The sequence below is a fragment of the Cavia porcellus genome, unplaced genomic scaffold, assembly GCF_034190915.1.
Source record: "Cavia porcellus strain 051 isolate PalLab524CR breed Dunkin Hartley unplaced genomic scaffold, mCavPor4.1 scaffold_7, whole genome shotgun sequence".
NCBI classification, from domain to species: domain Eukaryota; kingdom Metazoa; phylum Chordata; class Mammalia; order Rodentia; family Caviidae; genus Cavia; species Cavia porcellus.
In genome coordinates, this window is record NW_026947490.1 from 41,840,739 (window position 1) to 41,860,889 (window position 20,151).

General features: G+C 32.1%; 1 protein-coding gene across 5 annotated transcripts in view; it reads right to left on the reverse strand.

Moving 5' to 3' along the window:
• The window catches only part of Uri1 (URI1 prefoldin like chaperone), a 72,293-nt gene that overhangs the window by 27,511 nt on the left and 24,631 nt on the right, over window positions 1-20,151 (reverse strand). For 2 of the 5 annotated variants that reach the window (XM_063253429.1, XM_063253430.1), the window contains exons 2-4: window positions 17,741-17,775; window positions 6,244-6,331; window positions 5,154-5,289 (exon numbers count right to left, since the gene is read on the reverse strand). In XM_063253429.1, the coding sequence (XP_063109499.1) occupies window positions 5,154-5,289; window positions 6,244-6,331; window positions 17,741-17,775 (259 nt within the window). The remainder of the gene's footprint in view (window positions 1-5,153; window positions 5,290-6,243; window positions 6,332-17,740; window positions 17,776-20,151) is intronic. The other 3 variants (XM_003466525.5, XM_063253432.1, XM_063253431.1) reach the window with 3 other exon arrangements.

Here is a 20,151-nt window from a genome sequence, read left to right on the forward strand (position 1 = left end):
AATAGGATGCAACAAATCATCAAGAAGATCATACACCATGACCAAGTGGGATTCATCCCAGGCATGCAGGGATGGTTCGATATATGTAAATCAAATGTAATATACCATATCAATAGAGTCAAAAGTAAGAATCACATGATCATTTCTATAGATGCAGAAAGCTTTCGATAAGGTCCAACATTCATTTATGATAAGAACTTTGCAGAAAATTGGAATAGATGGTCTTTACCTCAATATAATAAAGGCCATCTATGACAAACCAACAGCCAATATCATACTAAATGGCCAAAAATTGAAGGCCTTTACTTTAAAATCAGGTACAAGACAAGGATGTCCCTTACCCCCACTCCTGTTTAATATAGTTCTGGAAATACTAGCCAGAGCAATTAGACAAGAGAGAGAAATAAAAGGTGTAAAGATAGGAAAAGAAGAATTTATTTGCAGAACAAGATGGGGAGTTCTAAGAAGTTCTAAGAAGCAAAGAAGAATTATTTGCAGATGACATGATACTCTATATAGAAGATCCCCAAAACTCCATTGGAAGATTCCTAGATATAATAAATTCAGTAATGTAGCTGGATACAGAATCAATACTCAAAAATCAATAGCATTCCTATACACTAACAACAAAGTCACAGAGAGAGAAATAAGACAGGCCACATTCTTCACACAAGCAACCAAAAAAGTGAAATATTTAGGAATTACTCTCATGAAAGAAGTGAAAGACCTATACAGGGAAAATTATAATACACTGAAAAATGAAATTGAAGAAGATCTCAGAAAATGGAAAGACATCCCTTGCTCATGGATAGGAATAATAAATATTGTGAAAATGGCCATTCTCCCAAAACTTTTATACAGATTCAATGCAATCCCAATAAAAATACCATCAACGTACCTCATTAAACTCGAGAAATCACTCCTAAAATTCATCTGGAGCAAGAGGAGACCTAAAATAGCAAGGACAGTTCTAAGCAGCAAAGGCAAGGCAGGAGGTATCACAATCCCTGACTTGAAGCTATACTGCAAAGCAACTAGTAAAATCAACATGGTACTGGAATCAAAACAGAGCTGAAGATCAGTGGAATACATTAAAAGATACAACCACAACTACAAACACACTCAACCACCTTATCTTTGATAAAGGGGCCAAACATGTTCACTGGAAGAACGACAGTCTCTTTAATAAATGGTGTTGGAAAAACTGGCTCTCCATATGCCGAAAACTAAAACTAGACCCATGCCTATCACCATGCACTAAAATAAAATCTAAATGGATCAAAGATCTAAATATTAAAATAGAAACACTAAATCTATTGGAAGACAAATAGAGTATAAACCTTGAAGACATAGAAGTAGATAGAGAATTCATGAACAGAACTCAAACTGCACGGGAAATACTTCCCAGAGTCAATAATTGGGATTGCCTCTTATTAAAAAGTTTCTGCAGGTCAAAAGAAATCTCCAGCATAGTGAAAAGAAAAAAACCACAAACTGGGAAAAAATCTTAGTGAACTGCCCCTCAGACAAAGGACTTCTGTCTAAAACATATAAAGAATTAAAAAAAATCAGACCCCCAATATTCAAAGACCCAATCCAAAAATGGGCATCTGAGATGAATAAACAATTTTCAGATGAAAAAATACAGATAGCAAATAAATACATGAAAAAATGTTCACCATCACTGGTCATTAGAGAAATGCAAATTAAAACCACACTGAGATTTCATCTCATTCCTGAAAGAATGGCCAAGATCAAGAAAACCAACAACAACAAATGCTGGAGAGGCTGTGGGGAAAAAGGAACTCTCCTGCAAACAACCTAAGTGTCCATCAACTGAGGGATGGATAAAAAAGTTCTGGTATTTTTATTCAATGGAGTACTACTCAGCTATAAAGAATGATCACATTGAGATATTTATAAATAAATGGACGCAGCTTGAGACCATACTCATAAGTGAAATAAATCAAACTCACATATATAAATACTGAATAGTTTCCCCAGTGTAAGAAATGAAAGAATACAAAAAAGTATCTGGTAATCATGATTCCCAATCATATTGGTTTGAAGCCATATAATGTTTTGACTCATTAATCACAAAGGTTTTAACATGGGTTGTTCGATTTTAGTATCGGTGATAGTACGAATAGCTATTTTGAAAAAAACAACACATCATAAAAGCTAGTGCTAAAAAAAAAAAAAAAAAAAAAAGCTAGTGCTGATTTAATATCATCTTGTTTTGAAGTCCCACCAAGCTGTTGTACATCGGTTTCCACTGATTTTAACATATTGTATCTTACTATATTTTACTATATGCGATAGTATAAACAAAAATTTTTATAGGCAAAGAGATAATATAGAAACCGTTGTTCGTTTTCTGTTAACTGGTTCTAAATACCCTGTAATTCTTTAATTCTCTTGAATGGCTTCGCACTGTCTTGATATGCTTGATGCTATAGTATACGAAGTTATACTCAAATAATTCAAGGAAAGAGGCACTATGGTGACTACTATTATGTTGGATTATCTGGCGGTGAAACACAATGATGCTTAAATTGTTCTGTTCTGACCTGTGTTGTTCTGTTACAATGTCCTCTTTTATCTCAATCTCCACCCTTTTTTTTAAAAATTAATCTATTTTTTCTTATTTTTTTTTCACTTAAGGGAAAACTAAATTTAAAAATAGCGGGATATATTATAGTAACTTTTTTGTTTTCCTATTAACCTGATTTGAACCCCAGTATTGCTCTCCCCATCTTGTTCTGTCTGATTATTCTATATTCTATTTTGTTTGATAGTATTTAAAGATATAGAAATGCAGGTCAGATTTGACGTCACACCTTCAACTGCAGAAGTTATAGCCACAATGTATGCTAAGTTCTTAGTTAAGACAGAAAAGGAATTTATCACATGTTCACCGACTGCTGCAGCTTCAGGCGTCCACTAGGAGTTTTAGGATATATTCCAAAAATGCAGCTTTTCTTTAAAAAAAAAAACACTAAGTTTAATAATATTCCTAAATGTTTTCTTCAGTTATCATCAATTCATTTATTATATTAGGTTCTCAGGTATATTTATATGTATTTTGAAATTATTTTAGATAAACAATGATTCTAAAAGTCAGCATCATTGGTCATATTCCAAAACCGTATTTAACTATTGGAAAATGGTTTACTGAAAGTTATTTCTCTACTCTACAGTTCCATTCTATTTTATTAAAAGTCTTACATCATTAATAGCTTAGGTCTTTACTGATCCTGAAGATTTCTTCACTGAAATATGAAAATCAAAGTGAGCCAACTTCAACAAACTATAAACTGATTCCTTATTAGCAAAGCTGACCCAGTAAATAAATAAAGCCTTTTCTATTAAGAAAGAGCTCTAAGAAAGAATTATGCCCATTGTCTTCCATCTAACATACATGACTTATTTTAATGTAGCAAAGCCAAAAGATTTATCACCTAACAATAAGATTCTGACTGGTGTCACAAAAGATCAAAATACGTATCAATTAGAAACTTATAGGAGCTGATTTGCAATTAAAGTCTCCAAATTAATTCCTAGAATTCCACGGAGTAAATGAGTCCAACCAGTCCACTCATGTAATAAGTGACATAGTTTCAGTTTTAGAAAACTCAGCTACCTCCAGTTCTAATACCTTGTTAAAAACAAAAAAAAGAAAAAAGAAAACTCAGCTATTTTCCATCTAGTATGACCTCATTTATAATGAAAGATTCTCAAAATTCATTTCAAAAGATATTTAATTAGAAAGCTTGAAAAGCAGGTAAGGACAATGCCACACTATCAGTTTAAGTATGTTATTGTAGACAGTAGGACACAGATTAGAAATTAAATAAACTCATTTTTTAAACTATCAATTTAAGTTTGTTATTGTAGACATTAGGACACAGGTCAGAAATTAAATAAACTCAATTTTAAAAAACTCAAACTAACCCATCTAATGTATATATATGACACACAGACAGACAGAGAGAGACTGAAACAAGCACCATAGTACCATGGATAAAACAAACCAAAGCTACCTTAAAATGAGGCAGAGAATGGTTCTTAACTTACACAACTTAAAAAGCATAACGGTGTCATTTTAGGTAGCATGTTTCCATATCTAATCTCTTCTAAAGAATGAAAATACCATTTCTTCCATATCAAAAAGCATTTTTAAGAATTGTCAACTTCTTTAAATAAGTATTTCACCTTGTTCACTAAGCAGAAAGTAATTTCAGTATACAAAAGTATTAAAAAGCAAAGGTCTATGAAAATAACTAAAACCAATTATAAACCATATAATGTTCCCAATTGTTGGGAATTCCTAATTCCATCTACACACCATGTACACTTTATAGACAGCTAAGTTAGGTAGAAATACTATAGGCAGTCAGGCAGGGTTAGGCCCTCAAGCATGTAAGTGCAGAAGATAACACATCACAACTATGGCTGAAGACACATCTGTTGGAAGGCCAGTCTGGGGGATAAGCGATAAACTGAAGATTACACTCACCTGGTCCAATAAAGTCTAGATAGACATCAGTCACCCAGGTAGGTGACCAGGACCTCTCAATCCATCCTTCCATAAAAGGTCTCTGTTCCTTCCACATACATTTACTGTGTGACCTGCTTCCCCACTGGATCAATATTATTTAAGCAGCCGTATTTTTAATCTTATTGGTTGATCATACTTATACCTATCTTGTGATTTTGTAACCACCTCATAATTTTGGTCTAAAATTTCCTCTGAGAAGTGGGTTCACTGGCAACCCACTTATGAGTCACTATCTTTCAGGAGCTATCTCTTTCAATAAAACTTTCTTACTCTTAACCTCCGATGTTACTTAGAATTAATTCCTCAATTCTGGGAAACACAAACTCGGTATATCTGACATTTAGCAGGCTGGGAGTTACACCCTCCCCGGTATTACTTTTACATCTAATTTCTGAAAAGATAATTCAAACCCAGATTTTTCCATTATCTAGCTCATTTTCAGATGTTGGGTCTGCTCAAACTTTTAAGAATTCAGCAGAATTACATTACAAACAACTAACAAATCACAGCAGGTATTTCTGGTCTATTAGTTTTGCACTTTGTAAACCAATATATATACAACAAAGAAACATCATTCCCAAGTGGTACTCACGCTCTTTCCGATGCTCAACTAAACCTATAGCCTGCTTTGCAGAGCACTTTGCAAACCAGTTGTCCCCAAGTAAAACAGTCACTTCATTGGTATGGACAAGTTTTCCTGGCATGAAGGCAAAGGGGCCAAATGGTACCTTTTGTTTAAAAGAAAAAAGAGCAAAAAATTTCAAACACTAAAAAGCGCATTTGATGAAACATTTAACATTAAAAAGTCCCACATATTATTGGGTTCTTTTACCCAATGTGGAATAAAAAATGCCAACCTTGCAGAAATTTAAAACAACATTAACATTTACAGGAAGTTGCTTAAGTATTAATAAACCAATGTTAAAACACAAAAGTAAATCTATACCATATTACACAGAGATCACAGAGAAAGCAGAACTGTCTCTGAATGTTTATATTTTTCAGTACTTCTTAAACCTAAATGAAACCAAAATGATGAAATAGTCAATGAAGAATACATTTCGTTAAAGACAATTTAAAAATTATTCCTTAAAAAACGGCCATTCTTTACAATTACTAAAGAGTTTTAATGAGTCTACCTACCTATATTTACAAAGTCTTCATGGGAAAAACATTTATGCAATGAAAGATTCTAATCTAGGGCTCACAAACAGATCACTGCATCAGTAGTAAAGGCCATTAAAATAAAAATTAGTAGTACCTTTTCATATAAAAATCAATACTTTAGAATTTAGTTCTGTGAATTACAAAAGATTATGACCTACTCTCACTCTGGCTTACAAATAATGAGTTTAAAGGCCATATTCTGTTGTAATTACATTTTTCTATATAGTAAGCGCTTACACAACAAGCATCAAATTTTGTGGTTTTACATTATGATGCAATAATTATTTACATATTTTAAAAAGTAGATACCGACTATTACAAGTACTATATTGTTATAAAATATTTTTTAAAACAAACTTTCTTGATATGATAGTTACTTTTCATAGAAAAGTACCATGAAAATACCATTATACCACTGGTTTAGCAATCTGTGAACTGGTAATGCATCAAAAAAATTTTTTTGTTTTATTAACACATTTATAAGAAATTAATTTATTACTTTAAAAGAAACATACCAAACGTACCATGACATTATAAGAAAGCCTATCGGGTAAGGTACTAAGTCTTTCTTGAAGTGCATTATAGTCATCATCTACTTTCTTCCTGTTGACAAAAACATGAAATAATGTATAAATATACAATTCCTGATTCTTCCTGTAGGCTGTGTATCATAAAACAAACTAATCAAAACCCACTTGCAGATAAATGAACTAGTCTTCTAATTTTAAAATGCTGTTCTTACAAAATTTAGTGATAGTAGTGCTTTACTATATATTTAAGAATTGGGACTTTCCAGGGACTTTGGCTCTTAGAAATAGAACACTCACACTTTGACAATTAGTGTTTCCTAAAGTAGAAGATCGGGACTAAATATAATAGTTAAGGGAAAATGAAGGAGAGCCTGATTTTTGGAGGAAAACAGGACTTAAAGTAAAGGCAGAACAGTTTTTAACAACGCTTTTGAGTAAATAAACACCAACTGTGAAGAAGAAATCATAGACACAAAATTTGAGTAGATGCCTTTAGTCTTCATCAGAAAACTTTAGGCTGAAAAATACAGTGTCATCAACGCTTCAATTATTCATACTAATGCGATTAAAGAGATAGAAAATCAATCAGGAGCTAGGAGAAACTAAGTATAATATAGGTAATACAAAAGGTATTAAAGCCTTATCAAATAAATTAACTCCAAACAACCAAAAGATGTAACTGTTGGAGCAAGGATGGTCAGGTTTCTGTGCTCTTGCCCTCATTCAGATGGTGGGCCTGCTGGAAACCAATAGCCCCTCTTTCTGAGTTATACCAAGCACCAGTGTAAACTGACAGGCACATTTTCAAACCACTCTGCAATTTAGGTCTCCTAAAAGTTTCCTACTAGATAGAGATCTGCAGGCAAAACCAAAACACTGAATTTGTTTTATAAGCAGGACACTGCTTATAAAAAAAATTAATGAAAATGAAAACTGTAAAAAAATTAATCAAAACAAAAACTCACCAACTCAGCAAGTAATTTAAATGAACATGTAGATATTGTCAAAATGAAATTAGGATAAACTGCAACATAGGTAATCACTCTCCAGATAATAAAAATGACTATGCTTGAAACATCATAAAATTAGTTTTACTCCTTAGCTCCTCAACACCAACATAATATAACTCAGAAAGTAACAATAAAAATTATCTCATGTAGTTTTAACTTTTCAAGAAATTCCAAATATATATTATGCATCTCAAAAACAACCTCCATAGTAAACGTCATTTAACATTTTCTCTCACAGTAAAGAAGGCAGAAGATGGAAAAATCACTTATTAGAGAGAAGTCAGATTTCTTATATAAACATGAAGTAAACACATGTATTTAACCTATGTTTGATGACCTGTATTGTCTTCAGCACATTTTCTGATTTTTTAGTGTTCAAGTGCTTTTTATATACTTTTCCCCAAATCCTTTTCTATAAATCAACATAAAATTTTACTCTATTTGTTTAAGGCAAAAATCACACTTCAGGATACATTTTTATAGGAATAAAACAGCAAAACATTCATGTATAGGACTGTGTACTGAAAAAATATGGATTTGAAGTCAGAGCAAACAATAAATACCAGCTCTACTGCTTGACTTATACAAACTAACCTTAGTTGCAGAACTTTTGGTGGTAAAAATGAAGTAACGCCTATCCCACAGGCTCAAGAGAATTAAATGCAACAATAAGTATCAACTTTTTCCATGAAGTGCCAAAAAATGCCAATCCTAAAATTTTTCAGAGCAACTATTTAAGATTCCATTAGGTGTAATTCATTCAACTGGATAGTATGACTCACTAAAAGACAGTATGTCTGAATATAACCATTCAGGATCTTTGGAGACACAATTAGTGCGAGCAATAAATGTGATGATGACTACAAAGGATAGATTTGGTATAATGCCTACACATAATAAACACTCATTAAATCTATGGATGCAAACATTTGTATGTTTCAGATAAGTAACTGCAAATGCTCAAGGACTATGTATCAGCTGACTAACTGCTTCTCTGATTAAGTAGTATTAAAGATAATATTCAATGTTTTCTATATTGGTAATTATACCTGAAAAAAAAACTTCCTAAAACAAGATTTTCTTTGTACATTAAGAGAACAGTAAACTGAGCCAGAAATAACAGAAACCAATGTCAGTATTTCAAATCCAAAATAATGTTTTAAATTATTAGTAATTCTCCCCAGAACAAAAATGTGGCCACACTGGAGAACAGTGCAAGACTAGAGCTGCTACTTCTAAATTTTTAATTATTTCTAGAAGTGTAAGGGGAAGACAATTTAAAATGCATCCTGTGCAGAAATTCCTTCCGAAGAAGCCAGCAGGAAATAAACAGTAACTCTGGAAGGAACTAACTTTGTCTGCAGGCTGTCCTTGTCCAAATGTCCAGGACCAAGCACTAAACCAAAGGGTTAACTCCAAAGAGTCCCTCCAATATTCAGGGATTAAATAATCATTAAAAATCACAAAGTCTATGCTACAGAAAATATAAAAGCTATTTTCAGAAACAGCATTAAGAATTACAAAGGTAAGTAAGATGTTTATTTGCAACAAAATTTGAACTTTTTCTATTTTATTACTGTAAATAATCTTTGAATACTGTAATCATATTAATATATAGCAGTAAAAAGAACTGTTTTCAAAATTAAGTTGGAAACAATTATTTAGAAATCAAAACTCAAACACAGAATTAACTTCTAAAGCCTACTTATTTTTAAAATATATAGACCTGCCTGTTTGGCTTCACCATATTTAATCCTTATAGATTATATATTCAACCTTTAATTCTTAATTTTAAAATTCTACTCAATAAACAAGATCTAATTTGTACCTGATGTCCTCAAGCAATATTCCTTACAGAAAAAAAACAAAGCATAAGTAAAAATCATATAAAAAAAAACCTTTTCATTCTTTTGAGTTTTGCTAACCAATGGACTCTATATTTGTAATTGTTCTCTTACAAAAATATAAAGAAAAAGTTCCTTGTTTCAGGAAAATAATAAAAACTACAATCTCCATCTTTACATTAAAAAAATGAAACTTGCATCTCTGAAATAATCTAAAATTTTACTTTAAAGTAGGAAGCTGGACTAGGCAGAAATTACTAACATTAAACTTTTCTCCCTCTTAGAAAAAGTCTCCCTTTGCACTTCTTTACCTTACCTAACATGTTAAACAAAAAGGCAGAAAAATACTGTACCATGAGATACTTGAAAAGGAAAATAGAAAAGGGGCTTTATATGAATTTTAATATCTGGGTTAATCTCTGGCAAAAAATTAACTTTTTATTTTTATTTCTGAGCAGTGATGAAACCCAAAGATCCTGAAATATATGAGTCAATATATGACCTTCTTTTGGAAGGTATTTTTAGTCCATCAAAATCTAAGCGTGCAAGTCTTGTTTCAGTTCAGTTCACCTACTATTTACTGAACGCGTCCTCTGCACTAAGTCATGTGAGCCATATGCTGCAGGGATCGTCACTCAGATATAATATGCTGTCTTAAAATCTGCAATGCATCTTTGCTACAGATCTACTGGCCTGAAGGTTTCCTGAGTTTTTACTTCTAAAATTAAGGAAATAGATTCTTACTGAGTTTAGGCATAGACTATAGAGATGTACTCTCACAATTAAAGCAAGGAATGGTTACTTTTTTTTCAAGGTACTCAGTCTACTAAAGTCGTTAAAAGTTACATTAAAAATAAAAACAGAGCCTGGGAATTTAACTCAGTGACATAAGCGCCTGCCTGGCAAGCACAAGGTCATGCGTTTTATCCTCAATACCAAAAAATAAAATAAAAACATTCTTGAAAACAGGACCTACACTATTAGGTTTTTTGCAAATTGGTAAGAAAAAGATCCTCATTAAAAATTTAAATGTATTTGTATAAAATCAATAGTATTTTTTTCCCTACATGGTCATGGCAAAGTACTTTCCTTTACTTAATGAGATAACTAAGATCTACCACAAAAGTCAGCCAATATGGAAGTACATTCCTCTTTTATAACTCTATTCTGCCTAGGAACTTAGGAATCAAAATTTGCTGATGAAATGATCCATGTTCATATTTTATGAATCATCAGAAAATGTTATTAGAAATAACCTAAAGTGAAAAGAAAAATTAACCTAAGCCTTAACCTAAAGCCTTACAATTTTTCAAAAGTCATTAAAATTATTCAGAGACAGGTGCAGCTAACATTCTGCTATATGTTTTTATATATTGTGAATATTTATGCCAGCTTTTCCTTAAATCTGACTATAATTAGCTGGGCGTGGTGACTCACACCTGTAATCCCAGCACTCAGGAGGCTGAGGTGGGAGGATCGTTGAGAGTTTGAGACCAGCCTGGGCTACAAAATGAGCTCAAGGCCAGCCTGAACTGCATAGCGAGACCCCATCTCAAATAAGACCAAAAAAAAAAAAAAACCTCACTATAATTCATACTTTATCACTTCAATTTAGAATATCTGTATTTTACTTCTAAGTTATACAACATTAGAAAAAGTAAACTTTTTGTGTTTACATTTAGAGTGGTGACTTAGATTACTGACTTCTTTGAGAAACTGACTAAAAAAAAGACTTATATTTCAATAGAAGCTTGCTTGTAGAGCTCTCTAAATTAGAGATTCAATCAAAAGGTTTTACTTCATAATAGTGAAAAAACAGTAATCCTGGTTCTAACCCACCAACTACTTAATATTGCCCAAATTATTTTTAACTCAATTGACTCATAAATAATTTTTTAATGGGGAAACTCATCAATTTGGTCATGAGTTAAATACAAACTAGCAAAAAGTAAATATTAAGCATGACTCAATTTATGGTCTACATTTTCCTAAGTCATATACCCCCCTCCCCATCTATCTTTACTACATTAGAATTCGGACTGTTGTTATCTGGAAACAAGAACAAGAACTCAAGTATTATCAGTGCTCCACTTCTCAGTCATGCACTGCAATTCCTGTAATATTTACACCTTCAATGTCACATACTATTCGTGCTTCAAAGTTTTATTGTATTACTCTTACTTTACTGGATGCACTGCTTGTATTTGATTTCTAAAAGAACAGAAAATGAAAAACCCTGAAGTGCAAGTCGTATAGTTTTCAATCCTAATACAGTTAAGGAAAAAAACTGAAAAATCGTAATTTGTGCAAAAGGCAATGAACCTGCAGCCTTTCAACTTTAGTATACGTGCTACCAAAGTGAGCACAAGAATCCTTAACCTTCAGATATTCAATGGACTTAAGATGATCATGGGAAATTGTGACCCAAGCAAACACATGGATGCTGGAAAAACTATCTTCCACATAGTAATCTGAAAATAAGAGAGGTTTCATAGTAATAGCTTAAACTCTGGGAGAAAAAGGTTCTCTATAACATACACATTATTTTCAGAAATTCATTAGGTATTAAACTGCTTTGACTGCTTCTAAGACATGATGCAAAAAAGTGAAGACTCCTAGAAGCAATAATTCTTTTGGATTTGATTTTTTGTTTGTTTGTTTTTGTTGTTGTTTTGGAGAGAGGGTCTCACTATGTAGTCCAGACTGACCTTGAACTCCCTTATGTAATCTACGCTGGCTTCAAACTCATGGCAATTCCCCTGCCTCAGCCTCCCAAGTGCTAGAATAATAACTGCTAATTATAAGCTAAAAACCATTAACTCTCTAAAAAGAAAAGGGTACAAGCATTTATAGTTTAATCTTGGAGACACAAATACACAAACAGAATTGTGAAGCTGAAAGGAATAAAATGAAATGCTTAAAAATGGAAAAAAAGTTTCTCTTCAGTATTATAAGGTAAGTTTAGCTTTACTTTTTTCATATTTCAATCCTTTAACAGTCATGTGTTCATTTTATACTCAAAATAAAAGTTTTAAAAATTCAGAGTGTTTTCAAGACTCATACTTTATAATATTCAACTTGAATCTTATTTCTCATCTTATTTTTACTTTGAAACCTCATACAAAAATTTTAAATTTATTTAACCTCCCAACTATATAGTAAAACACTACATGACTTTTTTAAAATGCAGGAACTTAAATAATGACAAAGGATTTGTATATGTAATTCTTCTACACTGTCTTATTCAAATCAATCAATAATTGCAGGAAATCTAATGATAAAAGCATAGGAAATCTCCACCATGTTTGGAAATTGTTCTCTGTTTCACTCAAAGGGAAAGAAAAAAAGACAGAAAAGAACATAACAGCCCAACAGAAGGCTCTCTACAAAACAATGAATAAAAACTTTGCAGTTAGTAGACTTTAAAATACGGTTCTGAAATTTACTTCACACTAATAATAAAGTCGACTTGATGAATATTTTTAATGTCTTAAAAGTCTGCTGATCAATATTTCACTCATTATACATAATAAAATAAATTTCATATAGGCACGAAAATAACTGAGGAAAACACTGTTTTAGGTATTCATGAGAAATACACTGTAAATCTTAGCACTGATATGATAAAATAGTTCAGTGCTTTCATGGACATTTCCCTAAAAAGTACCAAACATATATAACATACATACATATATATTTTTTAGTCCAAGAAACTGTTCTCTTCCTTAAAATAGTATATCTTGTCCTGTTTCCTTAGAAAATGTAACAAACCTGAAGTATACACTTTTGAAACTTTCACTCAGAATTCACATGTATAAAGTATTTTCCAACTTTTACGTCTAAATTTAAAGTTACTCTTTCTAAAATTAAACATCTGAACAAAAATTTTCTTTATTTTCCTTTAAGTCTGCTTCATGCAACTTTATAGATATCTTTACTACTTCAAATCCCCTTAAGATGATTTAAAAGAAATAAGACATTTTTATGACTCATAAGCATACAATTTATGATTATAAACAATGCCTAACATATAGACAATCTGAATGTGTCAGGCATCATATGCATTACTTCACGTAATTCCCACAGATCAACATAAAATGGTGAGACTTTCTCTTCTTGGGGAACATACTCAACAGAAATCATCTGCAGTGCATTAAACATGACCACAATTGTTTGTCACTTCCATCACCAGGAGCATGTTATTTGCCCATGTAAGTATGGACTAGCTTGTGGGTTTCTGTGGCCTTGAAGTTTCCCTTCCTCTGCCCTGAGATCACCATAGAAAGTGAGCTGGCTAGGGACTCAACAATGAAGAGGCTTACTTAATAGCCAGCACTAGACTCATTCTTGTGAGACAGCCCATTTTGGACAAGCAAGTTGACCAATCAGGCTGCAACAAAACAAGTGAGCCCATACAATACTATAAGACAAACACAAGTGAACGCAGCTAAGCATGCACACAAATAAATGGTAGCTGTGTTAAACCATTACATTATGGGGTAATTTTATTGAGGAGAAAAAAATGAATGATGCATCATCTTATCAAGTACATATTTTGAAGAGGCATCATCTCAACAATGTGGCCATTATTTATTAAGAAAACCTAGCTGGGCATAATGGCTAGTTATAATCCCAGCATTCGGGAGCTGAGGCAGAAGGATCTCCGTGAGTTCGAGGCCAGACTGGGATACATAAGCAAGTCAAAGCCGGCCTATATTACATTAAAAAAAAACCTACTACTAGACTGCATTTTGGTAACCCTAAAGACATCTGAGACATCTGACATAATAATCTATGTGAAGATACAAGATTTAACTGAGAATAATCTCTAGCAATAGTTTTGAACAAAGGGATGTTAGCAAAGTTAATGAATAAATAAATATCCCTAACTTATGCAAAAAATTTCTCAAAAGATTTATAAGAGGTTAATAAAACAGTTGCTTCTCAAAAAGACAACTGGGAAAAAAGTGTAGAAAAAACTATATATCAGTGATACCTTTTCTAATCTCTTAAATGTTTGAAACATAAATTTATTGCCTGATAAAATTTTTATTTAAACCTTAAAAAGCTAATGTATAGCCTTTTCTAATCTCTTAAACATATATAATGGAAGCATTTCCATATGTAACATGACTTAGATTAATTTAAAAATAACTGGAAGTGGGGTAGAAGACACATTAAAATGATACAGTTTATAAAATAATGAATTGATAATTACTGAAGCTGACTGATGAAGTTCATTATACTTCTCTGGCACCTTTCTCTTCTTTGTTATAAGAAATTCTTTGTAACAAAACATTATTTTAAAATATTACTGTAACAATGCTCAAAAAGCTAACTCTCTATGAACATAAAAAGATAGTTATGAATACAAAGTGTTCACAAATATTTACAAAACACAAGCTTTTTACTCATAATTTTTCTTTCTTTAGCTGACAAAACTTCCAGAAAAGATGTATGAGCTATTACCAATACTTAAGTGTGGATTGAGTATTATATAGACATCATCCAACCTGATGTTGATTACAACTCTATGGTTAATTAGTATAAGTTACAATTATAAAAACTGATATTCCTAGCAATACTTTCCTAGCAATCTTACAAAGTCCAAAAAAATAAAAGGCTTCAAATAGGTCAGGACTCCAAAATGTGAAATAATCTACAAACAGAATAACTAGCTGGCTGTTAATGGACCAAACAATGGAACAAACACTTTTTTTTTTTTTTTTTTTCAGTTATTTGAGACAGGGTCTCCTTATGTAGCTCAGGCTGGTCTTGAATTCACAATAGTCTATACTAGCCTCCTGCCTCAGCCTCCCAAATGCTGGGATTACAGGCATGTACCACCATGTCCAGCAATACTTAACATTTCAATGAAAAAATACGTTGGATTTTATAACACCTTCTAAGTAAGGAGAATTACAAAGGCAAAAAAAAAGCTTTATCTAAAAAAAATTTTAATCTTCACTAAGTTGAAAAACACTATTAATGCTAAAACAGTGTCACATAGATTTTCACCTATTAGGGACACATATTTCCTTTCTGTTATTAGCTAAAAACTACTACAAATTTCTTCCCCATAGTTCTAGAATTTAATTTTCTGCAAAAGAATTTCTGGGCTAGTCCTGTAGTCCCAGACATCTTCACTCCTACTTGTCTAAAACTATTTTTACTTTCTGCCTCACACTTAGATTATTTCTGAAGCCTAGATTATACATTACTTGTCATTTAATTTTTTTTAAAATCCTTCAAAACTAAACAAGCATAAACATCAGTAAAAAAGAAAAAGAAATACATTTTTAAGAATCATTATTTTGCTCTTCTTTATTGTAAGGATATAAACCCTTACAAAGAATAAGAGTGTAGTTATACAAACTGTGTTTTACAGCGGGTTAGTACTCAGGGTCAAAGAACTCAAAGCAGTATGTTTTTAAACCTACTAGCATGTAAAACATGCTTTAAAAAGGCTCCAGCCTCTGAACTCCCGCTGTATTTGCTCTATATCTCTGCAAATAGCACAAAATTACTGTGACGTCTCTGTTTAGCATCTGACTACGAATCCCTCTATGGCAGAGTCTTTCAATTTCAAATAGCAGTACAATACTGGCATGTGTAGGAACTCTATTATTTGAGGAATTAAGAGAATGTGAAAATATCCAAGAATTTTACAATGTTCCCAAAGAGCAATTTCCAGGCTTTCTGAAGAATGGAGAGTTTGCTTTCAACTTCTGAATATAATAAATTAATGAGTTCACTGCCCATTTAGATTCTAGCAATATGATGCCATGTACAGGTTCTCATAAAAAGCAAACAGGAAAGTCTGTTTCCTAAAGCATAGCAGATATGATTCAGAAGAAAAAGCAAATATAAATTTTTTAAGACTTAATTTTTAAGGTGTAGGTAAGGAATGGTATTACTTCTAAATACATGTAGGCAAATATGCTAAGCTTGTATAGTCTGCAAGGTTTAGAAGCCTGGCGAGTGAGACTGGAGATTATAAAACCTTCAGAGTCGCATTTCTGCCTCTCACTGCTCACCAGACTTCTATAGTGCTACACTATTTGTAAAGTAAAAGGTTATGAATGAAATAACTATGTATTTCTACTTCGTATATCCAAATAGTACCTATTTTGAACCAAACACAATAGGACGGACTGTGGATAACAATAAAAACATGTCTGGTACTCTTAAGGAACACTAAGCATTTTACTAAACCAACCAGGAGCCAAATAATCACTCACAAATTTGTGTAAACTACTACCTATTATGAATGAATACAACTTCTTCTAATTTTTTGAACTCCTTAACCAAAATCAACAGATAGAAATCCACATTAATAAAATTTCCCCTGGGAGTTATTTATAAAATGGTTCACTTCGGCTAAATTTGCAGGCAAAAAACATTCTTTGGCCAAAAACTTGCATTTCACAGTTTAACCTGAACTGAATGTAGAATAACAAGCAAAAGGTCCATTATGGAAATGTTGAGACTTAAACCACTGGTGGATGCAACTACAATGATGCATTTATTGAAAATTAATGAAGTCCTGAATTTGTATTTATAAAGTGAATATTATTATTTTGGATTAGTTTCTGCAAGCCAATAGTGAAAATTTAATAAGATGATATGTACAGATTGTGCTGATTTTTACTCTTATCCACTGCTTGCAGCCAATGTGCATTTAAACCAAAAAACATTTGATATACACTAACTATAAATTATTTCCTTGGAGATCTCTCAGGCATGAAGAAAAAGCCTCTTAAAATAAATTTAAAATATTATATGCTTGATGGTGTATAACCAAAGGTTTAATCTCACCACTAAAGGGACAGTTACCATGATTTTGCAATAACCCTGCAGACAATAATCAAGACAGCTCCTGTTGTTCTCTCAGTAAAATCTTCGTAAACACAGCATGGATATATTGTAATTTGATATCTGTAAGATCAACAGCTATACCTTATGATAACTCATAATATAAGATTTTATTTACCATTAAATTGAGCATTTTCCTCAGAAGCAATAGAAAAGTATGTTATTTACCAAGCATTGTACTATTAACTATAGATTAGCACATTAAAATAAAAATGCTTTCCTTCTCACTAAAAAAGTACAGTCTACAAAGCAAGCTCCAAAATGGAAAGAGTTAGTTACATTTTTTAAACTTTGGGAAGTATCTGTGCCATGCTTCCATTATTATTTTAGAACAACTAATTTCAATCCATTTTCTACTACAGATATTAAAAGTAGCCCCCAAACAGAGCACTATGATAAGTTAGGTTCAAAAATGTCTGTTTCACTTCGTAGTATTAATATTATTCTAACTTTAGAAAAAAGAAGACAATTAGAATAAACACAAATGATGACACAACTTCAGGAAATCAACATGTTACTCACAAAAGGACGAAAGACAATATAAATCTGTATCAAAAGCATTCAAAATGGAGATTAATAGAATTCAATTACTGGTTACACATCTCTCTTTCTCTCTCTCTCTCTCTCTCACACACACACACACACACACACACACACACACACACACACGCAAACCAGTACACACATTATTTAAATATGAGTAGATGACCCCATTAGTATTTCAAAAATATAATAAAACCATCTTTCACTCACCAATGCTGGATTTTCTCTTGGCAGTTAGTGACCACCTGTCATGAAAACAGATAACTACTCATGAAAAAACAGAGCTATGCACAGAGCTACAAAATCAGTATATCTGAAAACCACAACAGTGGCTTTATAGATTTAATAGCATCTCAGTATACATTTTTATTTGTCAAAGGCACAGAGATGTGAACGTTAGTTTTTAAGCAGCACACTTTATCATATCCCTCTAATGCAGTCTGATAACTACAGAACAAATTACAGCTTTCCAATTCATACTATGGTAGAAAACCCTCTTCATAACTATTAGGTGACATATGATATAAGATAACTAGTATTTTGTACAATCTACAGACCTGTTTTCAATGTTACATATTTTGTGGAGTACGCAAATGTTATAAATAACAAGAAACCAATGTAACATCCACGTTTCATCAGTTAAAAAACTAAAATGACAATGGTGAAAATATTTTATTTTGTCAGTATATCTCCAAATGTTTTTGCCTGTAATTTTTATTCTGATGTATTAAAAATGAGTTTAGTGAGATTTTCTACCACATTTTCAAGAAGAAATACTTGGGATAAAGAGATGCTCTGAACAGCTCATTTTTCCCCAGTGAACAATGATAAAATTTTAAGCACTTCATAGCCAATTTAAACTATATTTTTAATGCTAAAACAATGAAATTAAGCAAAAATCTTTTTCCTTTGAAACATTTTCAGTAGATTCTCAAAAGGCTCAGAAAACTAATCAGCATCAGAAAATACAATGTAAAAAAATAACATTTTCTGAATGGCGATTTTAAAATTAATACTATTTAACAAATTGCTGGTGACTGATCACCAACTAATAAAAATTTCAAACATCAACCTACAATACCGCAGCACCATTTTAAGGAGAGAGAAACCAAGTGAGAAAAGCCAAAATGCCAAGGCCACATGAAGACAGCAGTATGATCTGGTTCATAACACACTGCTCTAGTTTACTATTCTGAATAGCAATGTTGTTTCTTGTACATGCTCAATGTTTCACCCAAAAATAATCACAAGATTTTTTTTTTAGACCTGTCACTAAATTCCTCTATTATAACATTTAACTCCTGAAATAAATGTCTTCCTTTGGGACATTTTAAATACTAAGGCAGCAATCCTGCACCAAAATACATGCTGTAATCAAATACCCAACCATACTACACATTAACTCAGCATAAAAAGTCTGCTTTAGAATGAAGATCCCTCAGTAAGTATCAATCACATAGCAACACTTAATAACAGTGGTAATATATAATAGAGTAGTGACTTTACATCTGGAAGAGCCAAGCTAAAACTACATCAATCCATTTCACTGTTTCTAATTTAACAGTAATTATGAAATACACAAATAGAATTAAATGTAAATTGAAAAAGACAAAAATCTTCATAAAATCCCTTTTATAAAGTTCCTATTTAACAACCCCATTAAAAGATGAGACCCAAAAACAGTCAGGATGTTTTCCAATCCCAATGCCTGTGTTTCCAAGCATGAAGTGAGCCAAAAGCACAAAAAGAAAAGCCCTGCAAACCGTAAGAGCAGAATGTTCATTAACCTCTACATGATAATCCTTTCATAGCTGCATATTAACTAGTTACATATTCATAATCATTTACATTATTTAAAGGACCTTCAATGAAATTTTCTAGGCTATATCCATTAGTGACAGTGTTAAAGGTTATAGAAGATAGTCTACTTAATGTTTCCAGGAAGCCTTCTTAATTAGTAAATATGTAAATTTGCACATACGCGTTTTATGTTTAAAAACAAGTCACTGGTAGAATGGCATGGGTTCTTGCCATCAACCTAAGTAGACGCTACCCTTTACTTTGCTCTAGCCATCTTCCCCCATTCTCTACCCTTTTCTTTTCCAAAATGTCTCCTAAGGCACATTCATTCAAGGATAGACCAACAACAAAAATACATCTCATAATTTACAACTGAAATTCTTACTACCAAAACACCACTTTATATTTAATGTGTTTACTGGTTACATTCAGTATTTAGGACAACAGACACTTTCAAATGTCACAAGTGGACTTGAGAAGTGATATTTTGAAAAATTAGGAATAAAGTGAAAGGTAAAAGAAACATAAGAAAATGCACAGAATATCCTTCCAATGATGTGTCTACTGTTAGTTGTATTTATCAGATTTATGATTCACTTACTTTCAAAAAAAAAATCTGAACCCAAGCACTTGTTTTTATATTTTAAAATGCTTTTAACTCAGCTGGCAAAAAATTTTAGAAGGAAGAACATCATATGGTTCAAACTTGAATGTACCTGGGTAAAGTGGGGGGAAAAAAACTTATTTTTCTATGAAATTAACCTCAAAAAATCTTGTGCCTTCTGATTGAAAAGTCAAAATTAATTCCTTTAAGTATTAAA